This window comes from Scyliorhinus canicula, chromosome 7 (assembly GCF_902713615.1).
Source record: "Scyliorhinus canicula chromosome 7, sScyCan1.1, whole genome shotgun sequence".
NCBI lineage: Eukaryota > Metazoa > Chordata > Chondrichthyes > Carcharhiniformes > Scyliorhinidae > Scyliorhinus > Scyliorhinus canicula.
In genome coordinates this window covers 18,056,491-18,076,880 of record NC_052152.1, presented here as the reverse complement: position 1 = coordinate 18,076,880, position 20,390 = coordinate 18,056,491, and the positions used below count along the sequence as shown (strand labels likewise).

Here is a 20,390-nt window from a genome sequence, read left to right as displayed (position 1 = left end):
CCATTAAGGACAATAACCATGGAAATACATCAACTGCCAAGTTCAGCAAAAGTGGCATTACTGTTTGATGTGGAAACATTTCACCCATCCGCCAGCATCACTGGGTCAATATCTCGGAAATCATTACCTCGTAACATTATGAGGGCAACATCTCCGAAAGCACAGCAATGGTTCAAGGTGGCACTGTGGTTAGCACTGCTGCCTTGCAGCACCAGGGACCCAGGTTCGATTTCGGACTTGGGTGACTGTGTGGAGACTGCAGGTTCTCTCCGTGTCGAGGTGGGTTTCCTCGGGACGCTCTGGTCCCCCCTCCCTCCTGCACAGTCCAGTGATGTGCAGGTCAGATGGATTGACCATGGGGGTGACAGGGATAGAGTGAGGAAATGGGCCGAGGTAGAGTGTCCTTTTGAAGTGTCGGTACAGAGTCAATGGGCTGAAGGGCCTCCTTCTCCACTCTCGGGACTATATGGATTCCACGGAGAGGCCATTGTCCTTTCCTCAGAGTTAACAGGGATGTAAAGTAAGCATAGCCTTGTCAGCCGTCAGCTTGAGAACAAATTGTTTAAAAGATAGCTCCCCTCATATTCAGGGTTTTGATCACCATGTTGTCATATGATGTGATGATCACTCATTGGTTCCTTAACTTCCCAACAGCTCCATCTTCAGTTTCCAACCTGGCTATTTCCTGTGTCACCAGCCATGGTTTTCGAGTAACTTGGACAACAGATACGAGCGAAGTGCAGACCTTTGTGGTGAAAGTGCTAAAGAATGAATATATTGTGAATGAAACAGAGACCCAGGAAATGGAGTGGACTGCAAGTGAACTGGAGCCCGGGACAGAGTACACTGTGAGCATCATGTGGAGAGTCTGTGAGCAAGACAGCGTTGCCACGCAGCTGACTGTAAAGACAGGTAATATCCCAGAGTTAGTGATTCTCGTCTAAAAGCATCCTTTGGGTATCGATCATGCTAGAGTTGAAGAACTAACCACCTTCCCGATTTTACAGCTCCTCTTCCAAAGGCTGAGACGGAGATGGCCGTATCTAATGCCGGGGATCAAAGGGACAACATTGCCTTGGATCAGTCTTTACCCACCTCTGTCCAACCCTTCACATTGTCTTCTGCACAAATGTCTTCTTCAGCTTGTGGTGAGCAAAGCTACCTTCTTTCAAACAACGTGCGCCACCTTTTACGTTTCAGTCACTTTAGCAAAACTGCAGACAGACCAAAGAAATGCTTGTCATTTTTAAAATGCCAACAGCAAAGAAACATGCTACCCATTTGTGTCCCTCAGTTCCTCCGTCGATCAGGAGCCTCATTGCCTTCAACGTCACCAGCAACAGTCTGAGTGTCGTTTGGGAAGCTGATGCCACAATCGGTCGGGAGTTTGTCGTGCAACTCCTGAAGGACAACAACGTGCTGCTTGATGCACGGAGCAAGGAACTGAGCTGGACCGTGTGGGACCTGGAGGCCGGAGTGTTGTACACTGTCAGAGTCGCCTCTCAGCTCTGTGGGAAAGAAGGCAAAGCGAGAGTGCAAGAAGTCAAAACAGGTAGAAAAAGCTGCCCTTGCGGCTATCTGTGTTTCTGTTCTTCTCTGTTATAATTCCTCAAGGCAGATATCTTGGGGCCTTGCCATAGGACGAACCTTGCATTAGATAAAAAATTGTGTGTGGGTGAGGCCACAAACGTTGGCTAGATTTTCTTTCTGTCTAACAAAATCCATCCCAACAGCTGCCAATTCTAATCCTGATGCATCTTCTAAATCTATGGCCGCTCTTCACCTTGTCCAACCTGTCACCAAACCTCCAGATATCCTCGAAGGATACCTCCAAAAAATATTATTGAACTCTTTTGTGCTGAACGCTTCTTTGTCCCATGGCAGATGTAAAATGACCTCGAGTGTCCTGTTTTTATTATTTCTTGGGATGTGAGCATCACTGGCAAGGCGAACATTTGTTGCCCAGCCCGAATTGTCCCTGAATCGATGATTTTCTAGGCCCATCTCCAAGGGTAGTTAAGAGTCAATCCTCAAAAGGGAAAGTGGCCTATAGTCATCTGTGGCGACTGTATTTATTTCACACTATTGGTCAATTTGAGAATTACATTTGGGGGATACATAAACCAGTGTCTGAGCAGCAGAGGGTGTGTGGGAGATGTTGTTCTCTGTTGATTCCGATGTCCTTTTTAGTAGTTTGCAAAACCCCAACGGCTGTCCAGTGACCCCTACTATTTCTGCACTTGTTTCCGGAGAATGATCTCTGTTTGTTGTCCTCCACCTCCCCACCCACTATTTTCCTCTGCATTTCTAGAACCAAATTGTGTGGGGATGTGACACTCCTCAGTGTATTGCAGATTTGGAGTAGAAACACATGGACTAGAACTCAGCTTCTCCTTCATCGAAACACGTGGCATTAATGCTCTGGCAAATGTTGAATGGCCGCCAGTTTTCCAGAACCCCCGTCCCCGTCCCCGTCCCCTCTGCTCATTCATACTTGGGCTCTAATGTAATCTCTGGTCACACTCTTTTGGTGCAAACGTAGCTTTGTTTTGGTTTCGAGTTCAGCTCCATGTCAGACCAAATCATAACCGACTGTGATCCATCAAACTAAAGTGGACCCCAGCAGAATCTAACCAAACCTCAGAACCTTGCAGACACAATCACCTCGAGGGCTAATATTGAGAGTACTAACTGACCTTTCACCCCACCCCACAGCTGCACACATCGTGGGAGGCAGAACAAGGATAACAAACGTAAAGTTCAATGAAGGGTTCAAAAACAGCAGTAGTGACAAATTCAAGAACTTTACATCTCAATTTATTGCACAGGTATGTACACGTTTCACTGCAAGTCTCACCTGTTTATATTGGATTTGCTTCTTTTGGTTCCATAATTCATTCCCTCAAAGGGGCTGGGTGGGGGGGGGGTATGGATTACATCAGAGTTTTGATTTACAAATTCTTTCTGTTTTAAATATAATTCGAGGTGCCGCATAGAATTGGAGTTAAAGCCAGTCCAAACTAATGGGAACAAGGGCAGCCAGGTCTAGTTTGAAACCACCCAGCAGGTGGCTGTGCTGAGCTGGGAGATTTAGAAAATGTCAACTTGTGCTTTTCTGAGGTTGGATTTGAGGCACCTTTTTCTACAGGTGTAGCAGGGTCACCTGCGTCCGCATAGGGTCCCTGTCTTTTTGCGAGGTGCCCCACTCCCATTCAAGGGTCCCATGCTCGGGGTTCCGAATAGATCCAGTGGTAGGGCGTACGAGCTAGAACTTTCATGGAGACTGGCTGCTGACAGGCGGGGAGGATCCTTCAGGCAAAGGACATGTAACTCCTTAAAAAACATGTGAAGAAGGTAACGGGAAACCCTCAAGTGTTCCTTTCCCCGGTAATTGTGTGTACTGAAATTGTAAATGGATATTACCCCTGAGCAGCTGAGGAGGAAAAGCTTGGGGCAAGGAGAAGTGAGCAGAGGACCATTCCTTCGGTGAATCACTCTCATTTCTACAGAATGATTTCCTGCTGTGTCTGACCCAGGATAGCCTGATGCTCATGTTAAGTTGGAAATTGGAAAATGTTCTATTCCCCATTGTCCAGCTTCCTGCATTTTGAGGAGCACGGAAATAACCAGTACACTTTTTATTTTACGGTTCCAGATCTTGAAATCTCTGCCAGGACCCACGATGGAACTTTTAAATTCCGGGAAAGTCAAGGTTGTGATTAAATCTCTTTGGGAAGGGAGTGTGAACGTAGAATTCCAATTGATCTTTGATGAAGAAATAGCAGCGAATGTGTCCGAGATCATCGTGGACCTTGTGACATCATTAAAGAGCAGCTCTATTTTTAACTTTGATCCTGACAGCACAGACATCTCAGGTAATGGGGATGGGTGGGAAAGTAACACTTGCAGTGGGACAACCCTCTCTTATCTCACATAAGTATGCAGCCAGAACAGTTGCACCCCTCCCTGACGTCAACTGCACATTCAGCCATTATAACCTTCCTTGGACAGGAGGGGTAATGTGCCTCATCCAGACATTTCAGTCCTCCTTGTCATGCTCACAGAATCGCAGAATTGGTAGAGTGCAGAAGGAGGCCATTTGGCCCATCGTGTCTCCTTACGAACCCCGTGGCTTTGTGCCATTCTCCTGCCTTCTCCCTGTACACCTGCTGCCGATTTCTCTCATTTAGCTGCACCTTTAGGTGTGCGGTTGGAATGTTGATGGTAAAATTTGACTTTCCACCCGAAATGTCATTAAGGCACTGAGAGTTTACATTTTTCTAGTGCCTCTCATAACCTCAGGATGATCCAAAGTGATTTACAGTCAGTGAGATGCTTTTGAAGTTTAGTCACTGATTAGGCAATGTATTGACCAATTTGTACACTGCAAGGCCCCACAAACAGCTGCATAATAAATGATTCAGCAATGACCGGCGATATTGGCCGCGGAATCAATATCGCCCCAGGTCATCGCAGAGAAATGTCTGACAAATGTGACTTCAGCATGTTTGTTTTAACCAATCTTACAATGGGTTTGAAATACTGATTTGAATTGTTGAACAAAGGCAGATGTTAAGTGTATGGCAGCAAGAAGAGCAGAGGACTTAGCCTGGCAATCTGCCCAACATTCCTCTCATTGTGCACGACCACAATGACGGATTCGTTGCCAGTGTGCGCACTGCCAGCATGGAAGGGATTAAGAATTGGTTTACGGAAGAAACAATGTACTTGAAAAGCAATTCACTGACTTGAGATTTTGCGACGTGATAATGAGGCAATATGAGAAAATATGTTTTTATATCTGGGGTTATGATCTAGAATGCAGTGCCTGAAATGGTGATGCAAGAAGGTTTGATAGTCACATTCATCAGAGGATTGCGTACATTCTGGAACGAATTACGGTGTGATGGCGTCAGAGCAACAATGTGGGATTGATTGTGCAGCTCCACCAATGGGCAGACAGAGGCATGATGGGCAGAATGGTCGCATTCTGTGCTATATCATTGGACCGTGAGGAACTGTGTCAATGCAGATTTTTTTTTAATTCAAAAAAGTCTGAATTCATAAGTAGCAGTAAAGAAGTCGCAACCTCAGATTTTCAGCTTCTGTGCATTTCTATGTCATTAGTGGAATAAGGGGTGAAGGTTGATGAGAAATGGGGTGGGCGAGAACTGAGGGGGTGGGTGCATAATTTGCCAGTACAAAATAAAAGTTAAAAAAAATAACCTTTAGTCTCACAAGAAGACTTACATTAACACGGCAATGAAGTTACTGTGAAAATCCCCTAGTCGCCACGCTCCGGCGCCTGTTCGGGTACACAGAGGGAGAATTCAGAATGTCCAAATTACCTAACAGGCACGTCTTTTGGGACTTGAGGAAATCGGAGCACCCGGAGGAAACCCACGCAGACACGGGGAGAATGTGCAGACTCTGCACCGACAGTGACCCAAGTTGGGAATCGAACCTAGGACCCTGGCTCTGTGAAGCACCGGTGATGACCACTGTGCTACCATGCCGCCCTATCCAGTATGCCAGTATGCTGGCTTGCCAACAAACATCCCGCAGTAACTCCTATGGCAGTAGGATATTTTTCTACAATTAAGTAGTGTTAAAAAAAGCGCAATGCTGTCGAAGCTTTTCATCTTGCACTCATCAGGACAGATGCAAGGGTGCAACATTTCGGACGGAGCAACAATTTATAACACATCAGGAAAGGGTTCTGATTGGTTGACACTTAATCAAGGCGAATACTCCAGGAAACAACTGTCCCTCACATTTTTGTTCAATTCAGAAAAGGCGCACGACCTGGCCATGTTATTTTTGCTTGCAGAGGACAGGTCTCTGCATTTGAATATATGTAACTTTTGGCAAACCTAAGCAAGCCACATTGAGAGCCCGACTGATCATCTCAAATTGGGTGTTGGTGTCATATAATGTTAGTGTTATTATTGACATAGGAGCACTAATGGTGAAAATAGCCCTGGAAATGCTGGATAAACTCAGCAGGTCTGGCAGCATCTGTGGAGAGAGAAACACAGCCATTCGACCTTCACTCTGTTTCTCTCTCCACAGATGATGCCAGACATGCTGAGTTTATCCAGCAAAATACAGCGGATGCAAAAATCTGAAATAAAAACAGAAAATGCAGACTAAACTCAGCAGATTTGGCAGCATCTGTGGAGAGAGAAACACAGCCACTGGACCTTCACTCTGTTTCTCTCTCCACAGATGTAGCCAGATCTGCTGAGTTTAGTCTGCATTTTCTGTTTTTATTTCAGATTTCCAGCATCCGCTGTCTTTTGCTTTTATTTAAGCACTAATGGCGAATCCCGGTCGGCCACCCGAACCACTAACTCTTGATTTTCCCTTTGTCTCTTTATTTTGCAGATTACAATGAATGTGCCTCGCTTGATGACAATGATTGCTCACTCAAGGCGAAGTGTATCAACACAGCGGGTTCCTACACCTGTAGCTGCCTGGACAGTTTTGTGGATGTTAACCCAGTTCGACCTGGCAGAAATTGCAGAGGTAAAACCTGGCTTCCATAATAACTATTACTAAAGAATTATTTTTAAGGGCTGATCATTTTCATTTGCTCACTGTCTTCAGATCAAAAGGCCAGAAGTAGGGATGTTCGCTGATGATCTCCTGATTTTTAACACTGTTTGGGACTCCTCAAACAATGAAGCAGTCCATGTCCATATGTTGCAAAACCCGGGCAATATCCAGGCTTGGGTTAACAAGCGGCAATTAACATTTGTGCTACAAAAGTGCCAGGCGATCACCATCTCCAACGAGAGAGAATCTAACCACCTCCCCTTGACATTCAGTAGCATTACTATTGCTGCATATCCCATTGTCAACATTCTGAGGGTTACCATTGACCAGACACTGAACTGGACGAGCCATATAAATACTGTGGCTACCAGTGCAGGTCAGAGACTAGGAATCCTGCGGTGAGTAACTCACCTCCCGACTCCCCTAAAGCCTGTCCATCATCTGCATTTAGATTTAAATTTATTATCATGTGTACCGAGGTATAGTGAAGAGTATTGTTCTGTGTACAATCCAGGCAGATCGCTGCATACATGTAGGACATTGGACATACAATAAATACACAATGTACAATTAACTAAATAAAAGAAAATTACTGCGGATGTGGAATCTGAAACCAAAGAGAAAATGCTGGAAAATCTCAGCAGGTCTGGCAGCAACTGTAGGGAGAGAAAAGAGCTAACGTTTCAAGTCCAGATGACCCTTTGATCAAGCTGGGTCATCTGGACTCGAAACGTTAGCTCTTTTCTCTCCCTCCAGATGCTGCCAGACTTGCTGAGATTTCCCAGCATTTTCTCTTTGGTAAATACATTAACATCAGGTGAAGCAGATGGAGTATAGTGCTACAACAGCAGAGAATGTGTAGAGAGATCAGCTCAGTCCATGAGAGGGTCATTCAGGAGTCTGACAACAGAAGGGAAGAAACTGTCTTTAAATCTTTTGGTGTGCGTTCTCAGACTTTTGTATCTCTGTCCGATGGACGAGGTTGGAAGAGAGAATGCAAGCCAGGGGTTTCATGGAATACTCTTGCCTGGATGAGTGCAGCTCCAACAACTACCGTGCTGTGGGCAGCACGGTAGCATGGGTGGGCAGCACAGTAGCATGGTGGTTAGCATAAATGCTTCACAGTTCCAGGGTCCCAGGTTCGGTTCCTGGCTGGGTCACTGTCTGTGCGGAGTCTGCACGTCCTCCCCGTGTGTGCGTGGGTTTCCTCCGGGTGCTCCGGTTTCCTCCCACAGTCCAAAGATGTGCGGGTTAGGTGGATTGGCCATGATAAATTGCCCGTAGTGTCCTAAAAAAAAGTAAGGTTAAGGGGGGGTTGGGTTAAGGGTATAGGGTGGATACGTGGGTTTGAGTAGGGTGATCATTGCTCGGCACAACATCGAGGGCCGAAGGGCCTGTTCTGTGCTATACAGTTTTATGTTCTATGTTCTAACACTGCAGAAGCTCAACACCATCCAGAACAAAGCAGCCTGCTAGATTGGTACCCCTTCCATAAACATTCACTCCCTCCACCACTGATGCACAGTGGCAGCCGTGTGTACCATCTGCATGATGCACTGCAGGAATCCACCAAGGCTCCTTAGGCAGCAGCTTCCAAACCCATGACCGCTACCATCTAGAATGGCAAGGGCAGCAGACACATGGGAACGCCACCACCTGGAAGTTCCCAACAAATTACTCACCATCCTGACTTGGAAATGCATCATTGTTCCTTCACTGTCATTGGGCCAAAATTCCAGAACTCCCTCCCTAACAGCACGCTGGCTGGACTGCAGCGTTTCACGAAAGCAGCTCATCCACCACCGTTTGAATGTCAGTTAGGGATGGACAACAGATTGTGGCCGAGCCAGTGACGCTCACATCCCGTAAATGAATCAAAAAAAGATAGGAATCTTGGAGCTGGCTGTTCTTCTGGCCATTTCAGGAAATAGGGCAGTTTCACAAATTTGGTGTCGCAAAAATATGAAGAAAGACTTGATAGACTGAGGCCATTTTGAACAGTGAAACATAAGCCGGGATTCTCCTTTCCGCGGACTAAGTCCCCACGCTGGCGGGAAAACCGGCGCCAACGACTCCGACATCAACGGGCCCCCAAAGTGAGGAATTCTCGCCTGTCTTGGGGGCTAGGTGGACGCCGGAGGGGTTTGCATTGCTCCAGCGTTGAAGGGACTGCGCGAGTTCGCGCATGTGCCAAAGGGCCGGCATGATCTCGCGCATGCACGGAACCGCCGGTGTGTTTTGGCGCATGCGCGGTGGGGTTCTCTTGTCCGCGCCGGCCATGGCAGAGCCCTACAGGGGCCGGTGCAGAAGATAGGAGTGCCCCCACGGCACAGGCCCACCCGCAAATCGATGGGCCCCGATCGCTGGCCAGGCTACCGTGCCCCCCCCCCCTCGGGTCGGATCCTCTGGCGCCCCCCCCAGGACCGCCCCAGCCGACTTACCTGCCAGGTCCCGCCGTGTGGGACCATATGTCACCCATGTAGCCGGTGGGACTGGCCAAAAACGGACGGCCACTCGGCCCATCGGGGCACGGAGAATTGCCGAGGGGTGGCCACTGCCAATGGCCCCCGACCGGCGTGGCATGAACCCCACCCCCGCCCAAAAAACGGCGCCGGAGAATACGGCGTCCGGGCGGCGGGGTGGGATTCACGCCGCCCCCACCGGGGATCCTCCGACCTGGCGGGGGTTGGAGAAACCCGCCCATAAGGGATGATTTGAGAATCCCGCCCATTAGGGATGATTTAACAGCGACATTTGAAAATGTGGAAGAATAAGATACATACAATCCATTTCCAATGATTGAGAGTTTAGAACAAGAATGCATAACAATAAGATTAAACAGAGGAATTTGATGATAAAGATCAGGAGCTTATTTATATACAGATAATTTAAAATGCCGTATCAAAGTTTAGTGATCAAAACAGTAGCCTTTGAGTAGATGCTCAATTAGTGGTTGACGGAAAGTAGGAATAAAAGGTGATAGGAGCAGGGTGGGCAGCTATGGATTTGGATGTGGTTTTGTTTATTGTCAGGTGTACTGAGGTACAGTGAAAAGTATCGTTCTGAGTATATTCCAAGGGCAATGTATTTCAGCTATTCCTTGTTGACCTACAATTTCCATTGCAGAGCCAATGGTGGCCAACCCAACAACTGTGGGAGCAGCTTCCCAATCGATCATGATAAGCTGTAAACTTCATGAGATCTCAGTCATAATGGAACGATCATTCCTGGAAGGGAAGAAGATACCAGCGTCCTCGCTCTACCTGGGGAACTCTCAGTGCAACAGAAGCATTGGTAATTTGACACATGTTGTCCTCAAAGTTGGGTGGACTGAGTGTGGAACTCAAATATCAAATGTAAGTCCCACAGATATTTACCTATTAAAAAATCTTTGTCATTCTTTTATTTAAGTGCTGTTTGAAGTTTGACTTCTAGAGTAAACAACAATCAGTCTTAAATATTCAAGTGGGGTGTCATCGCAATTGACTATGCCTTTTTCAATCCACCAAAGCTTGTGATAACCCAATACACCTGCTGTTTCAATAATAAACTCTGCTCCCTCCACAGTTGCCAACCTTTAGCGAGGGCTACTCCCATACATGGGAAATGTCCACTTGGGCAAGTTCTTGGAAAGCATTGTTGTCCCGGGGTTTGCCTCAGTCGACACTGCTGCCAGTAGGAAAGAACAATAAAAGTTTCAAAACAGGTTGTTGCTGGCTTGACGCATCCGGTAAATTGAACAATGATTTCCTGTTATTATTCTGGCCCTAGGGGCGGTATGGTGGTGTAGCGGTTAGCACTGCTGCCTCACACCGCTGAGGACCAGGGTTCGATCTCGGCCCCGGGTCACTGTCCGTGTGGAGTTTGCACATTCTCCCCGTGTTGGCGTAGGTCTCACCGCCACAACCCAAAGATTTACAGACTAGGTGAATTGGCCACACAAAATTGCCCCTTAATTGGAAGAAAAAGAATTGGGTATGCTAAAAGTTTTTTTAAAAAATCCTGCCCCCCCCCCCCCCCCCCCCCCCCCCAGAACTGAGAGGCCTTGCCAGTACCCTCCTCCAACCCTCCGAGATCTCTGCATTTCTCCAATTCTTTCCTCTTGGTTGATTTTATATCTTTCGCTCTAGACGTAAGTGTCTTCAGCAGCAGCTGTGCCGTAGCTTTGGAAATTTCTCGCTACTGCTTTCTGCCTCTCGACTTCCTTCTCCTTCTTTCAGACACTCATCGAAACCTCCCTCTTTGGATACGGTTGTGGTCACCTCCTAATGTGGGCTTGGGAATGTTTTACTCTGTTAAAAGTTCCAAATCAATGCAAGTGACTGTTGTATACATTATGTGGAGATGCCGGCGTTGGACTGGGGTGAGCACAGTAGGAAGTCTTACAACAGCACGATAGCATTGTGGATAGCACAATGGCTTCACAGCTCCAGGGTCCCAGGTTCGATTCCGGCTTGGGTCACTGTCTGTGCGGAGTCTGCACATCCTCCCCGTGTGTGCGTGGGTTTCCTCCGGGTGCTCCAGTTTCCTCCCACAGTCCAAAGATGTGCGTGTTAGGTGGATTGGCCATGATAAATTGCCCTTAGTGTCCAAAATTGCCCTTAGTGTTGGGTGGGGTTACTGGGTTATTGGGATAGGGTGAAGGTGTTGACCTTGGGTAGGGTGCTCTTTCCAAGAGCCGGTGCAGACTCGATGGGCCGAATGGCCTTCTGCACTGTAAATTCTATAATTCTATGAACACCACGTTAAAGTCCAACAGGTTTGTTTCAAACACGAGCTTTCGGAGCACTGCTCCTTCCTCCGGTGAATGGAGAGGTATGTTCCAGAAACATATCCAGAAATTGTCTATATAAATGTTTCTGGAACATATCTCTCCATTCACCTGAGGAAGGAGCAGTGCTCCGAAAGCTCGTGTTTGAAACAAACCTGTTGGACTTTAACCTGGTGTTGTAAGACTACTTACTGTTGTATACATTGACAGCGGCTTGACTCCGATGTTTATTCATTCCAGAATGCAACGCACACAGTTGTGAAAACAACGCTTCGTAACATCCCTTCCTCCAGCGACGCCTCTGCTGGTGCGGACCTCGAGGTTCCCGTAAATTGTACATTTGACAACAGCCTCTTGCTCACCGCTGGCTACACACCGAACAGGTGAGGTGCTTTGTTTCAGTGTGGTTCGAGGGACTCCGAGCTCACCTAACCCTGTCTATCTGTCTCTGTGTCGCGAGACTGACATAGTACCAGACACCAAAGTCTAATATCTCACCTTTTATATTCATCCCGAATCATTTGGTTATCTTTGGGAAGTTAAGGATAATATATACATGGGGCACATCATTTAAATTCAGTGATTGATACAGATAGGCCAATGGAAGAACTTCAAAGTATTCTAGTTTTATGAAGCTACCAGATAAATTACAGGGAATTAGCAGCATAGCAACAGGTCATTCAACCTGAACTGGTTTGTGTTTCAGCTCAATATAAACCTCCTTTCATCTTACCTGATTTCATCCTTTCTACATAAAGCGCTGGCCTTTCCTCAAGCATAGATTCACAGCAACAGGACAGTCTGCATGGGACTTACATCTACTATCTTAATGTTGCCTGAAAAATTCTAACAGGACTAGACAGGGTAGATGCAGGAAGGATGTTCCCGATGGTGGATGTATCCAGAACCAGGGGTCACAGTCTGAGGATTCGGGCTGGGCCATTTAGGACTGAGATGAGGACACATTTCTTCACCCAAAGTGTGGTGAGGCCTGTGGAATTCATTACCGCAGGAAGTAGCTGAGGCTAAGACATTGAATATATTCAAGAGCCAGCTAGAAATGGCACTTGAGGCGAATGGGATGAAAGGCTATGAGGATTAGGCTATTGAGTTGGGCGATCAGTCATGATCGTGATGAATGACGGAGCAGGCTCGAAGGGCTGAAGGGCCTCCTATCTTCTATGTTTCTATGTCTCCATCACCCCAAACCATCGTCTTCGGCCATGGCTCATTGGTTCTGCTGGGTGAGATCCCTATCAGCTGGACCACCCTGCCACTACTGGCAAGGCAATAAAGTGAGGCCTGTCAATGATAAGCAATTCAGAGCAGAAGAACGGGGGCAGTTCCCTTTGCTGGAGCCCGGAAGGGACCTTTGATGGGTTTTTGGCTACTGCCTCGAATCTCCCTGTGGTTGCCAAGAAGCGAGGCTGCCATTTCAGCTGCCTCCCTAGATTTGAGATTTGTGTGAGGTAGGGCAGATGGTGGTGAAAGGAGGGTAAGTGGAAAGGAAAGGTGGGGAGGGAGGCATTGCCAGTGCTCTGAATGGACACAGGGAACCCCCAAAGGAGGTACCACCCTTTCCCATCTTTTAGCTCAAGTTGTTCAAAGTTGCATGGCAGACACCTTCTATCCTCCTTCCTGTGCCTAACTGAGTATGAGCTCCTTACGTGGATTGTAACTGGTCACTTAAGGGTCTTGGTGGTCCTAAGGGCGGGGGGGGGGGGGGGGGGGGGACGTGGCCGGGTATCTTAATCGGCCTGTGCAATATGAGCGGGGGGTTGGCGACTCGCTTTATTTTACATGAGCTCCCCTGCCTTCCGATACACTGGCACAGGGGCTGTAAAGCTCCCCCCCCCCATAATTTTAAACACCTCAGTCAGAGCACCTGTAGACAATCTTCCTGAATCAGGCCCAAGTATACCTTTTACTAATTTCAACCAATGCCCCCTTGTCCCACTAACTGTTTATTGTCTATTCTTGCCTCTCCAAAATGCGAACATTAACCTATTTAAATATTTCAGCACACGCGCTGTTGAACTTCAGGTTCTAAGCCAACTATTTTATTTCAAAGGATGAATCGAGTCAGCCTGGAAGGAATAGGAAACTATGTGGCCAGTATTGAGACAATCAGCAGAAGCCGTGCGCTATTGGAAGACCCCGGTTTAACTCCTGAAGACGAAGTGTCCATTCAAGTCTCAATTGATACATCAGATAGCAGAGCCAAGCTGATCCTTGCAGAGTGCTGGGCAACGCCAAGCAGCAATTCAACCAGCAATGCTTCGCACACTATAATCAAAACCGGGTAAGCGATGGATAACCAAGGCTGCATGAAGAATGATGAATTAACGTCTTCCCCATGAAAATGGTGCTTTCCCCTTATACCCTCACCTTCGGTTTGATTTGCTGGTGTATGAAGATCTAATTATTTTGTTGAGTGTTTTTCCTAATGTTGCGGAGGGGAACATCAAAGCTGAGCCACATCCCACAGGCCTCATCCTCAAGTGGCTGCACAAATGCGCTGCTCAGCTGGAGGTACAGGGAGGAGATGCGGGAACTCTATTTCATTTCTCTCTAACCTAGCCTATACTGCCACTGTGGCAATCAACTGAGCAGAGACCAGCGTTTCTCCTTGTGACTTTCCTGGTCTATACGACTGAGCTCTACAATGGTCAGCGAGCGCTAAAGATCCCGCTGCCCCCTTATACCATAGCAGAACTGAAATCTTTGGATGAATAAATGAGGTTAATAATAAAACAGGCGTTGATGAAGTGAGTGGGAGTAATCCATCACGAGGAAATGGTCCATTGTCAACAACCCTTGGTTAATAAATGCTAACAGCTTCTGTTTATCTTTTTTAGATGCCCAGTTACAGAGTCACAGACAAGGATATCTGAAAACGGAAACTCCGCAAGGGTCAATTTTACTGTGAAAGTGTTTTTGTTTGGTAACATGCCTGTTATCTACATACATTGTCAGACTCAAATCTGCTTGGAAGTCAACAGGGCCTCCTGCCAACCGGTAGGTCCAGTAACTTGACTTTGAAACATAAGCGCAAAATATCTTCTGTCTTCTTGGGCCACCTCATTGTCCTTGCAAGCCATGAATGTCTAAGGAGATTGATAGTAGCAGAAGGATGAGATGAAACCCCAGTTTTCCCCACCTCCAAATTAGGTTCTAAACAAATTGTTTAAATTTGTTGCTGCGTTTCAGAGGTGAACTGGAGCTTTGCAGACTGAGTTTGGTTCATCTGAGCTTGCTGCATCATTGTCATTTCTAACACTTCTGATCTCAAATGAATCGAGGTCGCGATTCCTCCAAATAAACAAAGTGTTGCTGCCAATGGAAAAATCCCAGTGTTTCCTCCTAGCGCTGGCAGCTGATAAGGTGCTATTCAAAGGCACCTTAGCAACGGGATGGGGATTGGTTGGCAGCTCTCCCCATCTGTAGACTAGAAAATCATTAAAGTGTCTTTCAGCATGTCAAATTTCAGTTATAAAGTCTTCCCACTGTAACCTTGAACCCCTTTGATGTCTCCCGCCAGCATGTCAATTTTAAAGATAAGTCAGAATAAGGTGAAAGTCTTCTGTTTAATGTGTTGGAAACATTTGAAGTGCTTTTTTCACAGTCAATTTCATTCCCCTCTACTTTTTCAGGCCCCTGGGCATGCTTAGAAGCCTACAAGATTTGAACTGTATTGTTTACATTCCATTTTACAGTCCATTACCCTTTACAGGTGCAGTCAATTTCAAAGGAGGGATGAGCATTGTTTGTTTTTATAGCTCTGTGTGGTCCGCTAACTCTGAAGTGCTTCCTCGGGAAAGACCAGGGGCGCGATTCTCCCACACAGGGAGAAATCGTAAGGCTGGCGTCAAATCCGGGCGGGTTTGACGCCAGCCCCCCCCTCCCCGACCGGGAACCGATTCTGGTCCCCGGTCGGGGCTAGCATGCCGCCGCCGTAAACTCCGGCATCGCGGGCTTAACGAATTTCGTTAAGCCCGCTTGCCAGAGTTTGCGCCGGCTGACGCGTCATATGACGTCAGCCGCGTATGCACGGATTGGAAGACTCCAACCCGCGCATGCGCGGATGACGTCATCGCGTATTTGCGCGAAACCCACGCATGCGCGGGCCGGGATGCCCCTCAGCCGCCCCGCGAAGTGATACAGCGGGGCGGCGGAAGGACAAAGAGTGCGCGGGTATCGGACCCGCTGCCCGCGATCGGTGGGCACCGATCGCGGGCCCATGGCACCCTTGGCACGGCCGTGGTACTGCCATGCCAATCGGTGCCATGGTTTTACAAATCGGCACTTTACAGCCGTTTTTACGAACGGCCAGACCAGGTGTGTTTGCCGTTCGTAAAAACAGCCGTAAAGGGCTTGGAACTCGGCCCATCGGCCAGCTGAGAATCGCTGAAAACGGCGGCAGCGATTCGTATCGGGAGTCGGGCGTGGGGGGGGGGGGGGGGGGGGGAATAGCGGGAGGGCATCGGACTAGCGTGGCCGTAAAATTTTACGACCCCCGCTATTCTCCGCACCGTCGTGAGTGCGGAGAATTGCGCCCCAGGTGCGGGGGCAGCGGTTAGACAGATCACCTGGTCCTTCTGGTCTACAGGACAAAGAGTTAAAGAGACAAACTCTTTAAAAAAAACTGTAGTTTTTTTTAAACCATATGGCATGGAACACATATCTAGACATGTGTCTGAATGTGTTGTTGGGGGAATATTGACCCAGTGATGATGAGGGAACAACGGAATGCCCAAGTTCATTTGCTGTGTGACTTAGAGGAGAGTGTTGGTGCATCTGCTGCCCTTGTCCTTCTAGGTCAGGCTTGGTGAAGTCCTGGCCTGCGAGGCATTTCTAAATAGTGTAGGTCACAGTTCAACTTCAAACCCCCTGGAAAGAATTTCATGAAATGGTCAGAGCCAACTCAGCCAATCACAGGCTGGCTTTGTGTCTGTGTGGTTTTGCTCGGCAATGTTTCTTTCCTTGAAACCTCAACATCTTTTTTTAAATTCCTTTTTTGTTGTTGTGGCAAACCTTGTCTTTCCAAAATTTGCTCATTGGCCCCTTGAGCGAGGAAAGTATACGATTGCATCCTCCGAGCAGAAAGGTTGGGCAAGCCTTTACTAGGTGGTGGAAATTGTGGGTTTGGCAGGTGCTGTCAAAGATGCCTTGATGTTATACTGCAGTGTGCTCAGTCTACATCAGGTTTACAATGGTTGGGAGATTTATAGGCAAGAAGCTACTTTATGTACTCTGGCACCTGAAACGTATTTACACTGAGAGGGAGTGGGAATGTGACTTCCACTCTCGCAATTTATGTGGGAAGGATCAAACAGGGCAGCTGGCGTGTTACATTAAACCTAGGCCACCACCATCCCTCAAACCTATTCATATAGTATCCAACCGATCTCCAATCTAACATATCCTGTGTATCTTCACCGCGTCCTGCACTATTTCGTCTTAGGGCCCATTCTGCTATCTTGTTACTGGTGAATGGGATGGGTCGCACAGGGATGTCCTCCCCCGAGCATCTGGGAATTTGTGTACAAACCCAACAACTGGATTTATTTACCATCTGCGTACGAGTGAGACATATATATTCAGGTGTTAGTATGCAGTTCACCTCCGACATGATGCTGGATTAATATGACAATACATAAAAACAGCAGCGCCATCATTCTCTCCAGATCAGCGTTTCGCTAGTACTCTCAAAGTTCCGTATGATGTCGTTTACACCGAGTTGCGTGGATCCAATCTGGCTTTTCTTTTACTTGAATGGCTGTTCGGGTTGTTAGCAGCACTTGGTAGGGTCCTTTCCACCTAGGAGAAAAAGAATCTTTGTTTAATGCTTTCACACAAACCTAATCTCCAGGTTTAAAGTATTTCCCTCTTTTGGTTGCATTTGAGCCTATCACACCTTTTCATGTATTTTTACAGCAGTTTCACCCATGGCTTGGGCATATTTTAGTGATGCCTCATCTGTCCATATTAATGCTACTGCCGCTGGAGTCATTGGAGGTTGTCATGGGGCGTCCCATTAATATCTCAAACGGGGTTAAGCCTGCGTTGCGATTTTTCTGATTTCTCAAGGCATACATTACTATAGGTATGGCATCTGGCCACAGCAGACCATTGTGTTGACACACTTTTGTAACTGCAGTTTTGATTATTCCTTTCGCCCTTTCCACCATTCCTGAGGATTGTGGCTGATATGGGGCGAAATTCTCCGACCCCCAGCAGGGTCGGAGAATCGCCTGAGGCCGCCGAAAATCCGGCTCCCGCCGTGGCAGAGATTCTCCGCCACCCGGGAAGTTGTGGCGGCGGGAATCACGCCACTCCAATCAGCGAGGCCCTGCGGCGATTCTCCGGCCCACGATGGGCCGAAGTCCCGCCGCTGGGAGGCCTCTCCCGCCGCCGAGGTTTGAACCACCTCTTGTGGCGGCGGGATCGGCGGCGCGAGCGGGCCCCCGGGGCCCTGGGGGGGGGGGGGGGGGGGGCGGGGGGGCGATCGGACCCCAGGGGGTGCCCCCACGGTGGCCAGGCCCGCGATCGGGGCCCCCAGCTCAGACTCCGGGCCAGTGCCCTGGGTGCACTCTTTCTCTTTCGCGGCCGCCACGCGGAAAAACCCCTACCGACCATGAAAACATGTTCACTATCACCAGCATGTATTTGAATCCTTTAGCCATCGCCATGTGTGCAAAATCTATCTGAAAAATCTCAAAAGGCATTTCGGGCTGTGGTAGATGATCAAAGACAGCGGATGTTTTACCCCGATTATTCCTCTGACAAATCATACATGTGCGGGCTACTTTTACAAGTGTTACCGTAATACCTGGAGCAGGCTATTGTTGACATATGGCATGATGTCATATCTCCTTTGCCCACAGGAGCCTGCCCATAGGCAAGGCGACACAGTGGCAAGAACAGACATCTGGGGCATACTGCGCGGGTATCTGGGTGGATCCAGATTTGATGTTTGTCTTGATAGCAACCCGCTTTTAGCCAAGATCGATGCTCCTGTAGGGAGGCTTGCTCCTGGGCCTGTTTTAACTTTGGTTCTGTTGTGGTGGACGGAAGTTCAACTGCAGCCACTTGCAAGTTGTTTGAGAGCCACTTTTCTCTCTATTTTATCAGCAAATCTATTGCCGCATGAGACTTTATCATCTGTAGGAGTGCGCGCTTCGCACTTTAAAATTGGCTATCTTGCTGGGCAGCTGAACAGCACCTAGTAAATTTAAAACCAATTTAGCATGTTTAATAGGTTGACCGGAGGAAGTTATGAATCCCCTATTTTTCAATAATTGGTCAACAGCGTGTACTACCCCAAAAGCGTATCGAGAATCAGTATAAAGATTGACTGTTTTACTTTTTGCTAGAATACATGCTTTAGTAAGGGCAAACAACTCGACCTCTTGAGCAGACACTCTCAAAGGCAGAGCAAAAGCTTCCACTACCTTGAATGGAGTTACTATTGCACAGCTGACCAGGAAGGTCATATCATTTGGTTGGTTTGCTGACCCATCGGTGAAAAAGATGATGTCTGGATTTTCGAGTGGGTGATTCAATAACTCAGGTTTAGGGGTTGTGGTGGCTTCAACCAATTGTAAACAGTCATGATCAAACAGATGTTCTGCTTCTGAGGGCGCGGGCATGAGTGTAGCAGGGTTGATAGCTGGTGCTCGCTTGTCGGTAAAGTTGGTTTTAGTTTGTCCATTGAGACTCGATGCCCTCTCTCTGCCAGATGTGATAATAATAGGAGGGTATCTAGCCCTCCCTCTGAGGCTATCAATAAATCGTCAGCATATTGAGGGAATGTTGAGCCTGCAGACAACTGGTACTCGTCCAAGTCACTTAATACCGTTGACTCCGATATGTAAAGGCAAATAGATATTGACTTTCCGGGTGCAATGGTATGGAAAGAAAGGCTGAGCATAAGCCTCTGTGACAGAGAAGGTATCCGTTGTTGGTGGTATAGAAGACAAAATGACATTGGTGTCCGGCATCAATGGAGCAATAGGGATAACAATTTTATTGTTGGCTCTGAGATCTTGCACAAACCACCACTCTTTGGGTCTTCCTACTTTTGGAATGGGGAGTATAGGGTATTACAGGGTTCTCTTCAGCAGCCCTTGCTGTAATAGTGCATTGATCACTCCTTCTATCCCTTTTTTTTCTCCCGGCGCCAACCTGTATTGTTTTAAGCAGGGCAGGGTAACATTCTTCTGTAACTGCACCCTATGCTCTGCGGTAGAATGTACTTTTCCAGCATGATTTTTATGTTGGGCCCATAGATGTGCCGGTACCTGGGCCAGGATTGAAGGGAGTAAATGGTGGTTCGTTCAGGGTGGTTGTTGTCTTTAAAATGTAGCGGGCCATTGCTCCTCTTTCCAGGTCACTCTGCCCTCCTGTTTGCCATAAAATTCTATCGGGCAATTTTCTCCCTCTATTTCAATATAAATCTCATGTATTACTTTTTTGTCTTTGGCTTCTTTGATCAGTTCTCCTATTTACTTTGCCTTAGCGGATGCCTTACGGCCAATGTTAAATGGGGTTCTGAAATTAAACCCATCCTAAAAAGGTCACCCTGATTATGGGTCAACTGCACTAATAGTCCTAATCCCACAACACCGAAAAATAAAAAGGGAGCGACATGCAATGAGGTCTGCTTTCCTAAGTGATATTGCGCATGTAAATTGTATGTGTGCGCATCCTCACGCGCATACCAAGCCATGCAATGGGTCACTATATTCTCTCAGCTGGACTCTATCAGGTGTTTTAGTAGCTGTGCCCTAGGGTCATTAACCTTTTGTAAAACTTCCTGCAGTTTTTTAAACAGTGTTACTGTAAGGGTTAACGTTCAGCTGCCAGGAATACGACACAGGCACAGAGTGATTGGGTGCAGATTCTGAAGTTATTAAATTTAGCAGCTGGTGAGCTGGTATTTGAGGCAGCTCCATAAACATTCCCGCATTCGTGCAATGAAGTACCACTCCTAATTTGCAGAGTGTCTGTCTGCCTAATAGAGGAAGGGGCGCAGTTTTTGAAATAATCATAGTATCAA

The 20,390-nt window shown here is 47.5% G+C and overlaps 1 protein-coding gene across 1 annotated transcript in view; it reads left to right on the top strand.

Moving 5' to 3' along the window:
* LOC119968652 (uromodulin-like 1) overlaps positions 1-20,390 on the top strand; it is a 102,640-nt gene that overhangs the window by 63,614 nt on the left and 18,636 nt on the right. Inside the window, exons 17-26 of the mRNA XM_038801272.1 lie at positions 655-912; positions 1,008-1,148; positions 1,295-1,552; positions 2,716-2,828; positions 3,656-3,875; positions 6,388-6,528; positions 9,685-9,914; positions 11,570-11,712; positions 13,401-13,631; positions 14,188-14,347. Coding sequence (XP_038657200.1) covers positions 655-912; positions 1,008-1,148; positions 1,295-1,552; positions 2,716-2,828; positions 3,656-3,875; positions 6,388-6,528; positions 9,685-9,914; positions 11,570-11,712; positions 13,401-13,631; positions 14,188-14,347 — 1,895 coding nt within the window. The remainder of the gene's footprint in view (positions 1-654; positions 913-1,007; positions 1,149-1,294; positions 1,553-2,715; positions 2,829-3,655; positions 3,876-6,387; positions 6,529-9,684; positions 9,915-11,569; positions 11,713-13,400; positions 13,632-14,187; positions 14,348-20,390) is intronic.